The sequence below is a fragment of the Chelon labrosus genome (genome assembly GCF_963514085.1).
Source record: "Chelon labrosus genome assembly, chromosome: 12".
Taxonomy (NCBI): Eukaryota; Metazoa; Chordata; class Actinopteri; order Mugiliformes; family Mugilidae; genus Chelon; species Chelon labrosus.
The window spans coordinates 22660260-22678187 of record NC_140345.1 but is presented as its reverse complement, the minus strand read 5'-3'; the positions used below and the strand labels follow the sequence as shown (position 1 = coordinate 22678187).

The 17928-nt window shown below is 41.6% G+C and overlaps 1 protein-coding gene across 5 annotated transcripts in view; it reads right to left on the bottom strand.

Annotated features, from left to right (window-relative positions):
- Positions 1-16586, bottom strand: part of ubr5 (ubiquitin protein ligase E3 component n-recognin 5) — a 28958-nt gene extending 12372 nt beyond the window's left edge. For 2 of the 5 annotated variants that reach the window (XM_084556882.1, XM_084556883.1), the window contains exons 1-29: positions 15889-16586; positions 12514-12558; positions 12319-12400; positions 11625-11701; positions 9949-10068; positions 9048-9327; positions 8748-8907; positions 8394-8543; positions 7430-7641; positions 7101-7217; positions 6843-6953; positions 6532-6686; positions 5984-6101; positions 5612-5796; positions 5345-5454; positions 4763-4875; positions 4495-4641; positions 4287-4398; positions 3999-4153; positions 3688-3885; positions 3296-3506; positions 2910-3036; positions 2605-2756; positions 1615-1710; positions 1369-1492; positions 1177-1274; positions 619-776; positions 367-458; positions 99-245 (exon numbers count right to left, since the gene is read on the bottom strand). In XM_084556882.1, coding sequence (XP_084413008.1) covers positions 99-245; positions 367-458; positions 619-776; positions 1177-1274; positions 1369-1492; positions 1615-1710; positions 2605-2756; positions 2910-3036; positions 3296-3506; positions 3688-3885; positions 3999-4153; positions 4287-4398; positions 4495-4641; positions 4763-4875; positions 5345-5454; positions 5612-5796; positions 5984-6101; positions 6532-6686; positions 6843-6953; positions 7101-7217; positions 7430-7641; positions 8394-8543; positions 8748-8907; positions 9048-9327; positions 9949-10068; positions 11625-11701; positions 12319-12400; positions 12514-12558; positions 15889-15950 — 3914 coding nt within the window. In that variant the 5' untranslated portion in view covers positions 15951-16586. The remainder of the gene's footprint in view (positions 1-98; positions 246-366; positions 459-618; positions 777-1176; positions 1275-1368; positions 1493-1614; positions 1711-2604; positions 2757-2909; positions 3037-3295; positions 3507-3687; positions 3886-3998; positions 4154-4286; positions 4399-4494; positions 4642-4762; positions 4876-5344; positions 5455-5611; positions 5797-5983; positions 6102-6531; positions 6687-6842; positions 6954-7100; positions 7218-7429; positions 7642-8393; positions 8544-8747; positions 8908-9047; positions 9328-9948; positions 10069-11624; positions 11702-12318; positions 12401-12513; positions 12559-15888) is intronic. The other 3 variants (XM_084556879.1, XM_084556881.1, XM_084556880.1) reach the window with 2 other exon arrangements.
- Positions 16587-17928: the final 1342 nt, after the last annotated feature.

Sequence of the window (17928 nt, the reverse complement as noted above, 5' to 3'; positions counted from 1 at the left end):
GAATAAAAGGACATTAAAGAAGAAAAGAAAAGAACAGAACACTAGTCTGAGTGAATTGGAGAAAATTAAGTGCAGTACAGAGTGTATAGGAGTCTTACCTGCTGTTTGGTGTGGTGACCAGGTTTGTGGTTGTGAGTAACCTGTACAGCAGGTCTAAACGAGCAGCCTTCTGGCCAGCTATCAGTGTTTTACACTTGCATTTCTCCCAACAGTCGCAATATGCTGTAGGAGAGGTCCTCTTCAGCCTGGAAAAGAGCGGCAGTAACACGTCTTTAATCACACAGTTTGAAATACCAGTGATCATAAGCAATACTAAGAACCACTGATGCCATGAAAACTAAAGTCGAACTTAAAACTAGGACTCACTTGCAGTCATGTCCTTTATGACACACCCTCGCACACTCAGTACAGCAGCAGAGGGACTCCAGTAGGCCACATGTTCGACACTCGAAGATATCCTAAGGACAAAGTCAGTGACATGAAAAATGTCAGCGCGGCAGCTTCAAGTGGAACATTAAATGTGAAAGGGCTTAACAAATAAACACTGCCAAAATCTGACATATTAACTTTTAAACACGATACTTCTATTTCAGTGTAATGATATCCTCTAGGACTGACCTGGTTAATGTGCTCTGCTCCAGTCCAAGTGAAACTGCAGGTGTCATTACAGCAGAGAACATATAGGGGAGAATCATCTGGGTTGGTCCCCGAGGGGCAAATCATTTCCATGAATACAGAATCTGCATCCTCCTTCTCTGCAATGCCTGGGTCACCCACTATGTTGGAGACATTTGAGGAACAAAAGAAAAATATGGAAAAGGGGGAGTGCCAGTTACAACATGATAGTTAGCTGCTGGAAGCAGGGCAGCAAAATAGGTCAGGATTCACATAACTCATGGATAACCTCCAATGTTCCAGCTCTTACCTAACCCTTTAAAATTACATCAGTCACCAAAAGTATGCTACTGAATGTATTCACAGACAGTAGCTGATTGGCAACATAAACCTTAAATTAAAAGCCCCATTCTCTTGCAGTCAGGACCACATTGCAACAGATGCATTGTGTGTGTACATATTTATAGTACCAAGTATTTAAAAGCAGGTCAGTGAGACAATTCAGCTTTAAATGACAAACCAAATCACAGCAAAAAGCAGAAAGCTAACTGGTTCGCTTACCCTTGGCCATTTTCTGTGCAGCCTCAAGGACAGTGATGGCTGCTGGGTAGGCTCGCCCACTGACAGCCAACATGAACGGGGTCATCCCGCGGGCATCCCTGTCAAACAAAAACATTATACATGAGCACTTTATATGGATAAGCAAATAAACAAAAGGGACAAAAGAAGAAATATAATAATGAAGAATCCTACTTTGCAGAGAGCAGCTCCCGTAGATGTGGCCTAAGGACAACACTGTCGCACATCAGCTTCAGGATGAGGTGGGCATTGGCCTTCCTGTCTTTAGACTCAACCACAGAAGGCTCAGTGGACGGTCCTGGTCATATATGGAGAATAAACAAGCAATTAGTCAAGAAAAGACACAGCAACACCACACACAAATAAAACAACTACTTCATCCTGTGTTATTAAAAAGTAGCAGAGAACGATGCTATTTACCTGGTATGGTGGAGGTGCTGGGTCCCTGGCTTGTACCAGTGGAGGCTGTGGTGAGTGAACCCACAGCTGGTGCTAAAATGAAATCGATGTCACCATCTGTTGATGAGAGGGGAAAGTTAAATTTAATAGTTGCACACAGACTTTACAATACAGATGTGTAAAGCTGCCTCCAAAATATCACACACACAAAAGGTTGCACTGGTGTGGGTGGGCTTGTGACAAGAGGAAATCACACAATGTGGCAGGTTATCGCATGGCCAATTTAAAACGATGTAGCAGCAAGACGCAGTCTCACCAAGTTTCAGTTTCAACTTGTGCAGAAAGTGCTAACTTCAAACCATAAACACCAGTTTTTAAATTGTGTTGATAGATCAAGTAAGATTAGACTTATTATAAATAACTCACACTATGATTTTGGCAATGGTTGCAAAGGAGTGACGTTATATACAGTCTATGTAGTGATGATTTATGATGTTTAGACATTACTTTTTGTGATGCCTGATAGTTTTGTAAATGGAGGTACAAAAAATGCCTGATGTATATGTTTGTCCTACTCGGATTTTATGTTTTTAGTGTGGTTTTAGGTCCAGTGTGTTAATGCAGTATGTCAAACTGAAAAAGCAACTGTAAAGTCACACATGTGAGGTTGTGCTGAAAAGAATGACACCAAACGAGGCAAGGTAAACTGTTTTTAAGATGAAGTATAAAGGTACAACCAAAAGTGGTCCAAAACGGTCAATTACACTATAGACCTCAGAGGGTTAATCACACCATCGGCTTTGATTATTGCAAGGTAAATGGCAAATTGATGCAATTCTATAATATTTTGCTATTAGATTTCCCCCTGGTGTGCGAGATCACACATTTAACAAAATACATTGTAAAGGCATATCTACGTTTAATTGTTTCTTTGGTGTGGTGACATTATAGGACACTGAACAACACGCAGAGGTAATCAACTAACTCTAAATGTTGTGAAGAGGCACTCACCAGGGTCCATGGGTGGGGGGTCAGGGACCCAACTTGGTGGAGCAATGGGTGGGGACACAGGGTCCTGATGGTCACTAGATGATGGGCCAGATTCATGGCGACCAAGACCAGCTGCTCTAAGAGACCTTCGCATCATCTCCCTCAGACGAAGCCTAGTGACAACACACAAAATAAAATGCACTGCATTTAGAAAACACTCTTCCTGAAAATGTACATATTCCTCCTCTATTGTACACTTATATATTTTTAAGTGTACTTTCTTAGATATTTTCTGCAGCACAAAAACAATTTCACTTGTGATTTACCCTCTGCTACTGGAGGAGCCTGTCCTATTTCCAGAACTGTTGCTTGAGACGACTGAGATGGCATTGGCAATCGCCTCCACAGCGGACAGACGCTCTGCAAATGTGTTTCTCTCTGACCTTTCAGCTTCTGAAATAAAACAGTCATTCAGCAGAGAGTCAGGAAGCAAGCAACTAAACTGATGCATGTGAGCAGATTCCATGTGGTGGAATAGTGTGCTTTCTTTCACAATTTCTTTCATTTAATGCTTTATAAACGTTTTCAAGTGGGTCACACTAATAACTAGCAAATTACTGCAACAAAGGAGCTACTCTTCAGCTAATATTTAATTATTAAGCCAATACTCCCAAGCCATAACTCACAGACACTCTATGACATGCTCGCTCACCTTCCTCCTCTTTGGTCTCTTTGTTGCTAACTGGGAAGCAGACAGAAACAGCAGCATGGAGGATGTTGCGGTTTCCATCACATCGGTGGCCCAGAAGGGCTCCGAGGGCCTGGCTGCCCTGATCCAGAAGGAAGGCTTGCTCAAGGTTCACCAGGTACTGCCGACATGCCTCATAGTCGCAGCGCAGCACATGCTGCATCAGCGTCTGTTTCTAAAAAGGGAAGAAAAGCGTACTTTATGAGTACTCGGACAGCATTGCTTTTTAGTCTTTCAGAAATATCTGTAAGTAGTGAAGATGGGCTTAGAGTAACAATAAACATGTCTATTTGTTTATCTACTATCTAATTTGTTTTTCATTTTTTGTCACCTCGTATTTATAGGGTCATGTTTACCTCGACAGCCATGATAATAATAGCAGCTTTCTTTTTAATGGTGGAGTTAGAGGGGAGATTAGCCAGAGAGTGCACCCCCATTCCCAGGCTGTTTATAGGTGGCAGGTCCAACCAATCAGGATCTCTTATTCCACCCATGCAGTCTTTGGCCATAGGGTAGATTGTTCCATTTCCATCTCGGAGAATGATAGGAGACTCCTGGGGAACAAAATAATTTCAACATTTGAGATCAGATTTGAGATAGTAAATCTCTCTGCAGTGTGTTGTATAAAACTGCGAAAAGACGTCAGCTACATGGGAGCCGTTCTCACCTGTCCTGCAGTGAAGATGGCAACATTGCGCTCACTCTGCCCCAGGAAGGCCAGGTTACTAGTAGGAAAGTTATTCTCCTGCTCAGCTTTGCCTGTGGCCAGGTCAAAGATACAGTACCTCACCCAGTTACCAGTTTTCAGCACTGCATGGACTCCTGGAAGATGAAGGGAGGTTTAATGTCAGGAAATATTCCACACAGAACTACAAATATATAGGAAACTAAAATATATTGACATTTATTATATAGTATCTACTGCTGTACGGAGACTAAAGCCCTATAAAGTCACCTTTGGAGTCAACATTCACAGCCAGAATCTCTGCCTTTTCTGGGATACAGAGCTTTTTAGGTGTCCGTTGAAAGCAATCAGGAACTTTAGGAGTCCCACCGGTTTTGACCACCTGGCAAATAGACAAAAAGTTAGTGAATGTCACCGTCCCAAGTGTCCCAAGTGGTGAAATGAAGATTAGCAATGTCGGATCATTTGATGCCCCTACCTGCAGCTCATCTATTCTGAGGAGTCGACAGTCCTGTAACAGTGATGATGGGTCTGAGTCCGTGGGAGCTGCAGTGCTCTGGTTGCTCATGCTGTTTGAAGTCCCTGGAAACTTCACAGCAACATATGCGCCATCCACTTTAAGCACCTAAAGGGTAATGTAAAGAAATGTGAAAATCAAACGATATGAAACTAGGAACACGTGCATTTTTTGCTATAACAAGATCTTCTGACATTTCTATGTTTCGCAATATTTCAGAAACACCCACCTTTCCCACAGGAACATTTTTAACATCCTCCACAAAGACCACCTCCCTGAGGGGCCACTGCTCCTCATTGACCTTCTCTTCCTCTTTGGGAGCCGGGGTAGAACGCCTTCGCTCTGCAAGCATTTAAATATATTAACGTCTAGTCATTTTGAACATTCAAATAAGAGACCATTATCTATACAAAGGTATTGTAAATGGCTTAAGACTTATATGCCTAATTAGTGTATTAAAAGTATTCTGCTGACTAGGCTCCTTTATCAATGCGGACTAAGGAAAATTAATTATAAACACTGACAGCTTGCAGTAGCATTCCATATGATAAGAGGCTGTAAAGAGGCAGGCAAATATACCACAGTATATACTGTGAGCTGGCCACAGTTCCCTGACAGGAAAACAGACGAGGGAAAAAAAGCTGCTGATAAAAGCCTGTGCACCATCTGTTTCAAAGTCAAAGGAATAATGAGAGCACAGAGTGAGGAAGAAATTGGTTCTGTGCCTGGGAGATAGGAAAGTCTGGACTTGAGTGTTGCTGAGAGAGTGAACAGGTATGAGGGAGAGATGGCACGAGAGAAGCCAACATACTGTAGGGCAGTGAGGCACTGCTAGCAATGGAAGAGGTATCGCTGCAGGTTGAGGCAGGGGAGGGAGGAGGACCCATCTCAGTCTTCACCAGCTCCGGCTTGCTTTCAGTCCTATAAGGAGAGACAAGACACACAAATTGCTTTTATTATTGGTTTTAAGGGCACAGCAACACAATCGCATTCTACAATCAAGTCTGTATTGTTTCCATCTGTGGCATAAAAGAAGATTAAAACATGAATGCCTTTTCCAAATTAAAATGAAACTGACTTGATTTCCTGGGTCTTAGTGGTCTTCTCCATGTTCTTGAGGCTTTCTGGTGAGCGCAGCTGGAACCTGCAGCTGTCGTTCATGTTCCAGACAGACTCCAACAAGACGCCCACTTTGGGAATCCCAGCACTAACAGAAAAGGCCACTGCACCGGCATGGTAGAGGGGGTTATTCCTCAAGCACACCTAAAGGAAAGGAGGAACGGTAAATTAAGTACCAGCACATTTATGCAACACTAACTGAAAGACTAATATTGAGCTTGCGCCAGAAAGTTTGAATATGTCTGCTGAGAAATCAGCTTTCAGACAGAAGAGGAACTTAGTACTCCTTTGTCCTTGGAGAAACTATTTTTCACCAAAAATGTAAAATTACCTGTGTTCCCACAGTGATGTTGGGTATTGATGAGATGCCACCACTGGACTTTGGCTTTTTGTTCTTGGCTCTGGCCTTTTCAAGCATCTTCTTCCTTTGACTAAAAGGCACAACACCCCTGTAGAGAGAAACAAGTAGTAAACGATCGACACTTCACTCATACATGTGTTTTGTGAAAAGACAGAAAGGGGTGGGAGCTGTGCATGTGAATAAATATCCATACAACTCTTGCAACTCAGAGGACAACTTAAAACTTCATGTCGCTTGATGTGCATTCCTGGCAGGGAAAAATTAAACTACCGTAACCACGCAGACTGTCGTGTTAAGCCATACTTTTTTTGCATGAATTCTAAATTATTTTAATCTAAGCAGGACAAAATATAGACAAGGCTTAAATCCCATAGTATTACCTATGTGCTCTGACTATAAGGTGTTTTTTCATTATTAAAGGACACATAGAAAGAGAAACCTATCATTCTGTGATAAACTCCCATCTTACATGACAGCAATTCAATGAAGTTTCACAGAAAAACTAATTTTCTTCTCACCACCAGTAGAGGCTATTCTCTAGCTGTGCACATGTGTAGAGTGCGCAGCAGTGCAGCGACACCATGCGCTCCCCCTGCAGCTCAGGGAAAGCCTGAGCACTGTGCTCCAGCTTAGATGCCACTGTGCTCAGTGTGTCGTCCACCCAGGTCGCCACCTATACACCAAACACAAACATCAGTTAATGAGCATTTAGTTACATAGGTGGGTAAAGTTATGATGACTGATTACACATTTATTTACTTAATCGCACTCTTGAGGACGCCCATATGAGCGTAAACGTCTAATGTCAAGAGAAGCAATCAAAATATACCTTGTTGGTCTCTGTAGCTACTGTAGCTCTAATGCTATTAGCAGACAGTAAGGTGATCTTCTCATTGGTCAAGCCCAGGAAAGATACACGTGGGTGGTGGATAGAAGGATTCTGGTGACAAATGACAGGAAGGTTAGCGATATTAGGTCTCCAACATAAACAAAATAAACAAACCACTAGTGATAACTGGCTATTGTTACAGTAAGAAAAGGATGCAACGTCAATGATATTCACAAACTGTAGGTATTTATTCTATACCTGTGCATTCCTGTAGGGTTCAGGTTCACTCCACTTCCACTGATAAAGCTCTCCTTTGGAGCTCACAGCTACCAGCTCTGAGAACATGGCTCCAATGCTCACAAACTTTACACCATCCTGGAGAGGAAAATAGAGATCTCAATACATGTCAGCTAATGAAAAAGTAAAATCCGAATGTTCAAAGAATAGAACTAAACTCCAGGCACGTTGGATTTTTGAGGCATCTAGTGATATTCACAGGAAACTGAACCAATGGATCCTCAACCTGAGATGCAATCACAGTAAACCTTTTGTTTTAAAAAGACATGAAATTGCTGCACTCATCTTACCTTGTCAGGCCACCACTGGAGCTCTTCTCCCAGGGACACAGGGCTCTGGACTGGGATGCTCTTCTTGTCGAGGCTAGGCTCACCCTCACGGCTGGTGGAACCTCGCTCTGTGTCGAACGAGGCCCCATCGAGCCACCGGCGCTCACGTAACCTCAATACAGACTCACGTTCACGCAACAGCTCTGAGTCACGCTCTAAGGGAAGAAGGAGAACTGGTATGCAATAAGGTCACACCAGTGGGATAGAAGTAAGCCACTCTCTGGGAAAGACCCGTCAACATAGTTTTAAGAATAGAGAGAGAAAGATAGATTCTTCAGGAATCACTGTGATGCAAATCAATCAATTGAAATACTGGAGATTGAGTGGGAGTCTATATTATACCGTGGGTGAGTCACTTTGCACGCTCATGTGTTAAAATGCGAGCTAGAAGAGGAAGTGGACAGAGAGAAAGAAAGCATGCATATATGGGCTAGAAGTGGGCTAGGTAGGTTTTAAAATAAACTGCATTAAAGGGTCGCTGTTAAGACAGGTGGGCCTAGCGGGCCTTTCTCAGAGAGCTCACAGTATGTACTACAGCCATGCAGCACACAACACCAAACATTTATAATCTGTGTTCAGATAAACAAACAGAAGAGGAATTTTATCCAACAAACAAACTAAAACCATTTCACTGATTATTATAATTTGCATAAAACCAGTAGCTCAGTTTACTGAAGAGGTAATGTTAGGCATTACATCTACAGCTGTATTTTTTTTGCCATAAAAATATTTTGCTTGTCAGATAAGCTAATCTCATAAGCCATCTGCAGGAAAACACCGTCGTAAATTTTCCAGTTTGCCGGCTGTCAGTTAAAGCTAATAAAGCTCCATCCCCACGAACAAAAGCCATCACCAGTGCTGCCACCAAAAGCCTTTATAATACCCTGCCTCCCATTCTGTAGTCAGAGGTGACCTGTTGAGTTACCTCTGGAGGATCCAAGGCGAGACAGTGAGGAGCGTCTAAAAGAGGGGTAGCCAAAGTAGCTGATGTCCTCAGAGAACATGGCATCAGCATCAATAATGACGCTAGGATGGGCTGAGTGAATGTCTGCATCTAACAGGGACATCAGGTCTTCTACACAGGGGAAAGACAAAAAGCATGCAAGTATAAGATTACATAATATACAAAAAAAAAAAAAAGAAAATCTGTCTAGACTACTTCAGTGCTCATAATTAAATAGAAAACTAATACTTTTCTAATCACCAACAGTGATATAGCTGGGGAGTGATCTCACACAACATTATTTCATAAGAGATATTTTGTCTTTGGCTGACAAACCTCCAGGGAGGTAGGACTCGCTGGCTGTGTCATCTCCATCATCACCATCTTCATCATCCCGGCTCAGGAGGTTGTTGACGGCAAGGTTGACATCTAGGTTGGTCCTCTGGAGCTCCCTTATGATCACACTCCTGGATTTCCCTTGAAGGACTACCTGGGCCTGGGGTAAAGTTCAAGGACACAAAAGTAGATGATATATCTCATTAATATTCTGTCGTAACTGAAGAGTAGATGTGCAGTGTTAACAATTACGTGCAAAAGAAAACATGTAACAAAAAAATGCTAGAGAGAATGCAGTACCTGAGTAATAAGTTCTTCAGGGATGACAGAGGCTGGGATGACAGGCTGAGGCTGGCTGCCGAGAAGGCCCGAGCCACGATCCCTGCCTGTGCGGATCACCCTGGTCTGTCGGCGGGAATCACGAGCTGCAGTCGACAACCTGCCCGACGTGCCTCCACCTCCGCCTCCTCCACCACCCCCTCCTCCTCCACTGCTACCACCTCCTGCTCCACCTCCTCCAGCTCCTCCTCCGCTTCCACCTCCTCCACTGCCTCCATTTACACCAGAGCTCCAGCGACTCCTGTTACACACGGTGCAAGGCCATGGTCAGACAAAGTAGAAAAACACCACACGACTAAGAGAGTAGACTCAAAACACGCACACATCTGGCTACAGAGAGATTCAGCCTTAGTGACACCACAGTCCAGACAGACAGTCCTGAGGTTTCGCATTGCATTTACAAGAAATAATTAATTAAATGGTGGCCTTTTACCTAATTTTACCAGGTGACAGTATACAGGTGTACTAGAATTTACTCTATAGAGTACTGTGTATATACTTTAAATATTTAAACCACAATCATAATTTAGTTTTAGTTCAACACTGGATTTGTAAGTGTGCAGGTTTGCAGTCTGCAGCTCTTTCAGCTGTACACAGCTTAAATATCAGGAACCACAATGACTATATTAAGAAAACGACAGGGTTGAGGATCATGGCCGTGCTTTTTTATACATAAGCTTTCGTCTGGAGGACACATTTATTCATTATATTTTTGACCAAACAATAAAGCTCTGTCTTCAGAGTGTGTGGCACTGAACCCTGCAGGGGAATACAGCGCAAACCCACTGCCGCATCAGTGCTATGCTCTGTACAATGTGCTTTCACAGAAACATTCGTCTCTGTCAGCCCTGCTAGAACTTACCCAAGGGTGTTGCCTGCCAGTCTGCCCAGTGTGTCAGAACCAGACAGGAACCAGGGCGGATCACTAGTCCTGCCTGGCCTGGAGCTCCTTCCTGTCCCTGAACCACTGCTCAACTTTGAACTGGAAACAAAAGATGGGAGATCGGTTACAAACCTACAATTGTCCCAAAAGGACTAAAAAAATATTATTTTTTTTTTTAATTACCTGGGTCGCAGAAACTACATTTACCCCAGGTATTTATTAATTTAAACCCCTTGGTTCAGGATTTATTTTCTGTCAATTAACTGTCAACTGTTAATAAACAGGAGGGGTATTATGGAGACTAGCATGGCAACACCCTTGGGAATCAGAATTGGATGCAACTCGTTCCTCTTTCAAGACTTTCCATTTTTAAAAGTTCTTGGGGTTTTGGGGCTGCAGCTGTTTCTCCTATTTCCTGATTTTGGATAATGGGATATGTTCTGCATTTAATTAAATTAAGTTTGCTGCAATATTCTTAACGGATGTGCTCCAAGTAGGAAACAAATTAACAAAAATTGTGACAATTTGGCAAAAAAAATAAAAAACCCACAGTAACACTGAATTTAAAAACCTTCCAACAAAATAATACAATCACAGTTAGTACCACACTGTAACAAAGGGGCAGTCGAATAAAGAAACAGTGATTCAGTTCAGTTATTCAAATGCAATACACAGAAACTGCAAATTCAAACCAGCAGGCAAGAAGCTGACACAAAGCTTGTAGCTTCTGTCAGACAAAATAACAGAGTGTATTAGTTTGTTTTTTCAGTAAGCCGACAAACTCGCCAAAGACAACCTCTTATTTTACTTTCTGTAAGTTTCCCAGCAACCCACAATGGCGCTGAAAAGCTATTACCATTTGAAACCATCTCATCTTGTTTTGCATGTCATGTGGCAGGGAACAAAATATATGTTCAGCAGAAAAGTTTGAAGCAGGGAGCTCCTCAGCCTTTTACAGCCTGATCCACATGCATATTTAGCAGCTAGTATATGAAATCACTGCTGGATGCTGTTCTGCTGGCAGAACATCAACAACATCAATGAAACACTCACCAAAATACATGCTCATAGCCAGCACTAAACAAAGCAGCTAGTCAAAAAGGTATTTTTACAGAAAAAAAGAAAGAATGAATCATGGCAAAAAGCACACACTTGCACAGCCATAAAGACGACTGGCTCTGAGAAAGTTACACAAACAGTTTGGAAAGTGCCGTGTTCTTGGTGATTTGGTATCAAGATTACAAAGTCTGAAATTATACTGCAAGGCAAAAAACCCACTACTGATTAGATATCAAAATCTATCACAAGTCAAGCACAAGACCAACAGCATGTTGAACAGTGGCAGGTTAGCGCAGGGCTGTTTGGAATTAGACCCATGATGATTTCAGATGCATGTTTCAGCGCTGTTAGATGAAATATGTGTCACAAAGAGCCTGAGTATTATTTTCCAAATGAAAAGTCCAAATGTGTCATACTCGCCAAAAAGGGCACCAGCACTCAATAGAATTTAAATCGCAGCAGCCAACAATCAGTGAGCCTGAGCATGTTGAGTGCATCTTGAGCTAGACATCTCCACAACCAATCTGCTTTCCAATTCAGTCGTAAAAGCTAAAAAACGTTTCCAGGGCAGATCCCATCGTAAAGACATGTCTCACCCATCGCTGCCGTCCGGTTTGCTGAGCTCCAGGCGGTCAGGCTGGACAGCAAAGCTGATTCTGCACACACGTCCATCCTGAAAGAAAGACCATGCAGGATTTTTCAGGGTCACATACTTCAAGAAGGAAAATCTGTACTGTAACTGTGAGCACAGTTCATTACATAATCATAGAATCGCTTCAAACATTTAACAACCTTTCACCTCTGAACGTAAGTCAGTTTCAGTCCATATGTAAAACACACATCAGTTGATTTATAACAAAGACGCTGCATACTTAACGATAACAATCTACCTCATCACACTCACTAATACATAACACTGTGTGTGATACGTCACACAATCTATAATTGCAGTGCACTTAATGGCTCCACAACACATAACTCCACAGTCCTCAGAAAAATTAGGTCAATTACCACATGCCTCTTCACTGTGTACATAGCTCTGTTCAAACTGAGTTACCCTGCTTATGTTGCTATCGTGTATTTAAACAACATATGCAAAATTTTTTTAGATCTGCTCTGAAAGAAAAGGAACACAGAAGCAGATTATCTTTCGTGTATTTGCTAAACTAGAGATCATTTAATAAAAGGAACCCAGTTAAAAATCTAAATATGCCCATTACCCATTTTTCAGTGGGGAAACGAACCACATCCCTAAAGGGTTTGGTTTATGATAATGTCTTATGGCATTACCTCAAGGAGGAATCCAGCATGGTTTGGACCAACAACACACTGTTTTAGGGTGGCCTGCTCCAGCAGACTAAGGTGTGGATGACTGCATCAGGGGGGGAAAAAAAAAAAAATAAGTGTGCACAGAAATGTGAGACGACATACGGGATAATACACTGAGGAAAGCAGTGGTTAATTACAATGTTAACAGAGACTCACCTGTTGTAGCTGTATTTGTTGAGTTTCTCTGAGACTTCACGGAGCCTGACGAAAAAAAGGCAGAAACAAATTAGTGCAAGTAATATGATAATGTGTGGAACTCAAAAATGAAGGGACATGTGCACTTCAACCGGTTTTGACACACATGGGTATTGACGATTTATCTGATTAGCCTAAATATCCTGTAGTGTTTAGTGAATATAACTTGAATTTATAAGACACTGTTCTATGATAGCATTAGAACATATAAGAGAAGATAAACCGTGGACCACAATTTGCTCGCTTGCAGTTTCAGTAATGGTGTATGCTTGTGGGCTTGCTGATGTGAAACACAAAAGAACATCTGTGTCATACGTTGCCGATTAATCACAAAGGTCATCAGCGCACAGATCACAGACCCAGCTGCAGGACCATTAAGAGTTAATGATATCGAGACAAATATGATGATGATTCAAGCCCTGCAACTTCTGAAAAAACCTTGATGGAGGAGCAAAGTTGTAATGCCGTGGTAATAAGTAAACTTTCTTACTGCGTCAAGGAACATATTACTATTTGTTTTCTTCAAACTGTCTCATCAGATCAAAGATCCACAAGAAGTACCTAGATATGCAAGACCGATCACCGTTAACGAGCGATCTGCGCTTTAATATGAAGAAAACTGTTTGTAACACGTTTTCCGTCTGATAAGTTCACCGTGCAATGTGGCTATACTGACTCATGAGTGACGACAGAGTTAAGTTAGCCAACCGAATACCTGCAGGGAACCAAATCCTCTGGTGGGCAATCTAGAAATTACAACATGATAATATCAGTTTCTTAGCCCTAAATAGAGTAATCCACCTACCAGAAACCAAAGCTGTTCAAGTAGAAAATGAGAAGGATTTTTATTTCAGAAACCTCTGCCACCCACTACTACTATGCAAAGCAAGTGCAAATCCTGCCACTCCAAAAAAAAAAAACAATGAATGTTATGTTACATGATCTGCTCGACCACTCACTAAACTGGTCAGTCTGATTTAATAGCCTGTTATTTTAGTTAACTGGAAATCTGCAAAGCAAAAAAACAAACAAACTGTGAAAATCATTAAAAATGTACTTACTAAACAGAAACCTTACACCGTCACATCCAATACAGGCTGACAATCTCTATTATGACAAACTGTTGCTTCCATGTCACAAAAGCAATTAACACCTCCCAGACTTGTGGGACTGAAGTTATCGGTTATCACATTTGCATGTTAACGTCTCAACTTAAAAATACTTTTATAAATATAGTTCTTCATGGCACTTGCGCATTCATGCATATTTTTCCCAGTGCTTCATCAAGTTGACAAAAGAACATAAACTCTCCATTGAGCTCTGCATGTCAAACCCCTTTGAAAGTCACCAAACGCAAGTTAAAACGTAAACACACTTTTGTAAGTTATACACAGTGCTTCTGTCACTTTCCTCTGGACCACTGTGTGAGAGATAAAAACAGATGAGCTAAAGTTCCCCTCACCATTAAGAAGCAAATTCAAAGCAAATGCATCAGTGCAAACACCGCAAGAAGGTATGAGAAAATGACTCACAAAGCATCCAGGTCAGCCATTCACTAACCTACCCATCGAAACAAATGGCACTACTGTTGCGATGACAAATCCCCTGTCCTCAATGAGCCATTTAAAACAGCTTCACTACAGCACAGCAAAAGCATATTAAACGTCCATCTCGCTACAGTGCAATTCTCTTTGCCATTCCACTGTACAAAACTCAAGTGTCTAAGCAGACCACAGTTAGGACTAACAAACCACTGGCACTTGGTTGGGGAAATCTGACCGGATGTTCATGCCAGGCAAGCGCTTTTAATGAGCCAAGCTGGACCGAGCCTTTTTATTTCAGATAGAAGCACTTATCTGCTTTGACAACTGCAAGTTCCTTCATGGGGAAAAGAGAGGAGGGGGCCTCCCAGCAGCACATGGTGACTGTAGCATGCAATGGCATGCATGCCTGGGGATGGAACAGCCGTGACCTCTTTAAGGAACCAATGGTCCATACCACTAAGATGTCTGAGTGGTGTTTTCAATAAGATTCCTTCCCAGTAGAGTAAACTGAGCTTCCCTGACAGTCGGACCAAAGCTGTTCCCCAGGAGTTAGTACACTAACCTGCAAGGAGGGTTCAAATACTCTGAGCCCATATCCAGTTCTTAATCTCAAGGTTATTCTAAAAACACTCTGACTTCTCAACCTCTTTGTCTTTAAGTGGAACAGCTCATTAATCAGTTCAATCTCAATGGATGTTATAAATAGGTTTATCATAAATCACATGTTCAGCCAAAATACAGGTCGCACACTATTTTCCAAGACCTTTTCTTTTTTTTTTTCCAAATACCACTGACTAATGATATCTTCAGTGTCGAAATACAGCCCATTAAACAGAATGTGATCCATACCAGCACCGTGCCATTACCAATAATATTGCGAGCAACTAGATTAACTATTCGTGTACACAGTGACCACTTGGTATTAGGGTAGGAGTGAAAATAATTAATATGCTGCGTGATTATGTGAACACTGAAGAGTCCAGCAGAGATCATACACACTTTATAAGCCCTGGCTGGCCCCCTTATTAAAGACGATAACAAGATTAATGGAAATGCAATAGTGCTAACTCTGCTTCGCTGCATATTTTAAATATTTATCTCCGTGCGCGACGTTAAAACGGACAAAGGAGGCCATTATTCTCGGCGATGTTTAGTAATCAACTATGCCATTAACGTTTAGGGAAACACACCTTGGCACAAAGACCCTGAAATTCAAATATTTGGTATTGTCGAGAGCGTGGTAGCGAATTTAGCAGCAGCTTGCTAGCATTAGCAGCTAGCTATCGGTTAGCTGACGTTAGCCGCTTCATTGATCATGATAATCAACGAGACACCCGCAAAACAAACCATGACACATGTCAAAGGAGCGTATACGCAACTTTACACGAAAAGGTGGGAATTTTTCGTCAAAGTTGTGTTTTACGACCTTTATTTCCCTCTCTTTCCCCATCCCCCAACCCGCATTGTCTATCTCAACTTTGACTGTGAGCCAATCCTTCCCGAGAGCGAAGGAAACAGCCTGCTAGCATTAGCTATTCGTATCCTCGGCCAGTTAACGGGTTAGCATTTAGCTAACTGGACCGACTGTTTAGGTAGCAGCAAGCTAACAAGGATTGTTCAAAAGGCCGGGCCTTGTTACAACCCTGGGGGGTCATTTAAATTATTCAAACCCGAATGCATGCACATGACAATGTCAACAGCATCAGCAAACACAACCTCGAATAATATGTAGCACACCCCGTCCATAAATATTGATTAAATTCCTTCTTTTCCATGGGCCGCAACAAAATACCTGTCATTGAGCTGATCCTCGGTCCCGGGCAACGGGTGAACCACGAAGTGTATAGATGTCATGGGGTCAATCCAAAATCACACAGAGACGTGTGAAAGACGTGGAAATGGTTATTCTTTCGATTACTGTAATTATGCGGATTCATAGGAATCGTTTAATGACGAAAAACCTCGAGTTTAGATCCCAGCCTCCTCACCCACATGCCGCCATCTTAACTCTACCAAGCTTCTTCTCTGTGTGTTGATTAGTGCACATGCAACCGCTCCGCTGGTTGGACCCAGAGCACAAACAGGAAATGTGTTAAATTGGATGGGATTGGCCTCAAGAAGAAAGACAAGAATACTGTAATAAAAATACTACACTTTCACGGTCCGGAGTCTTTGTTCTAACCTGGTTCATCAGACGCATCTTTGATTGTGTGTATTGTTTTTTTTAGGAAACTGCAGTATTTCGCAAGTACATAAGTATAGTACAAAGGTCAAGGAAAGGGTTAAATCCAGCCAGGTTATCTCTTTAAAGACCAAACAATAGAAGACAAAAATAAAACTGGATATTAAAATACAAGCTTAACTGAAGAAAATGTGCTTTTTGAGCAGTTACCAGCCAGTGCGTTAAATGAATATTATACTATTTACCAAATAATCACATTATTTTCTGCTTCCTTGAGGAAATGGAGGAGATTAGGTTTGTTCATTTCTATATATTTGATTAATACATTTTTTTATTATTATTATCATTTTTTACAGAGTAAACCCTTTGGAGTCAAGTTCTTTCACCCACAGTTCAAAGTCAGTTAAATGAAAAACCTGTTCGGGCACAAACAATTGGATTAGAGTTAGATTACACACTGAATCCATCTGAAACAAAAAGATAAGCCCATATAATGGGTATTATATATATACAATGAACAACAACAACAATAAATCATCAGATCCCGAGAGAACAGTATAGTTATACTTCACATATTACATGTCACATGAGACCCTCGATTTAATGCAACTATTCTTACTCTAGACTTAAATTGTATATCCAACTGAACCACCTAGATAATGAGAAGAGTGCAGAGAGTTTATTATGTATTCCTGTGTTATTTAAACCCTACAGAGCTCAGGAAATGGAAAAAACAGAAAAGCCCAGAGACACAGAAATGTAAGCTCATCTTTGTGTAACATCGGCCAGAGAATATTCTGATCTGAGCAGCACTTCGTTCTTGGCACATTCTGGATGTGAGAGGAGGGGCTAGCCTAGATATGGCAGCCACTGGAGAAAGGAGGGGGGCAGCACACAGCAGGGATCAAATTATGTTAGTTCCAAAATCTGAAAAGAGGTTTGTTTTCACTGAGATCTGTGTTAATGGTTTTTCAAACAAAAACTGGCCTTTATGCTTGTGTTACTGCAGCCTAAACTTACTTTTTAGACGGCCTATGCAAAGAATTTCATTGTAAAAATAAAAAAAAATAAAAAAAGTGATGGCAAGCAGCTAATATTTTGGTTATCCAACTGAAAAAAAGGCTGTTTTCTATTTACACCAGCAGATGGCAGGGGTGACCTTTCATAATGAGAAGAGAATTATTCCCTGAAAGCCATTGAAAATGACACAGCGGATAGCGAGCGCTGCTCTCCTGATCGTCTGCCAATGCCAATGCTGGAAAGGTTTCTCCAGACATTTCTGCATTAAAATAAGAAAAATCCTCGACAGCCAGAGGTGAAAGTGAGAGGTTTTGCGGCTGGAGCTGATGTCGTCATAATCTGAAATGAAGTATGACGTGGAACAAACGTTTGCTCTGCCCCGAGTCAGGTTCCTCATTTATCTGTCATGTGCAGCATGAGTTTCCCCCCCGGTCAAAGCGAAAGAGAAATGAAACTATTTGAATCAAAATGACTGATGGTGTTGTTCTACTTTTAGTTCATCTACTCTTCTCTGGCTTCCAGTTCATATTTGCCAGAGTTGACCTGAACACATATTTAGTAATGTATCAGACAAAGATGTAGAAAGGAGTAAGAAAAGTTCTATAAACTGCTCATAACTTACAACTAACA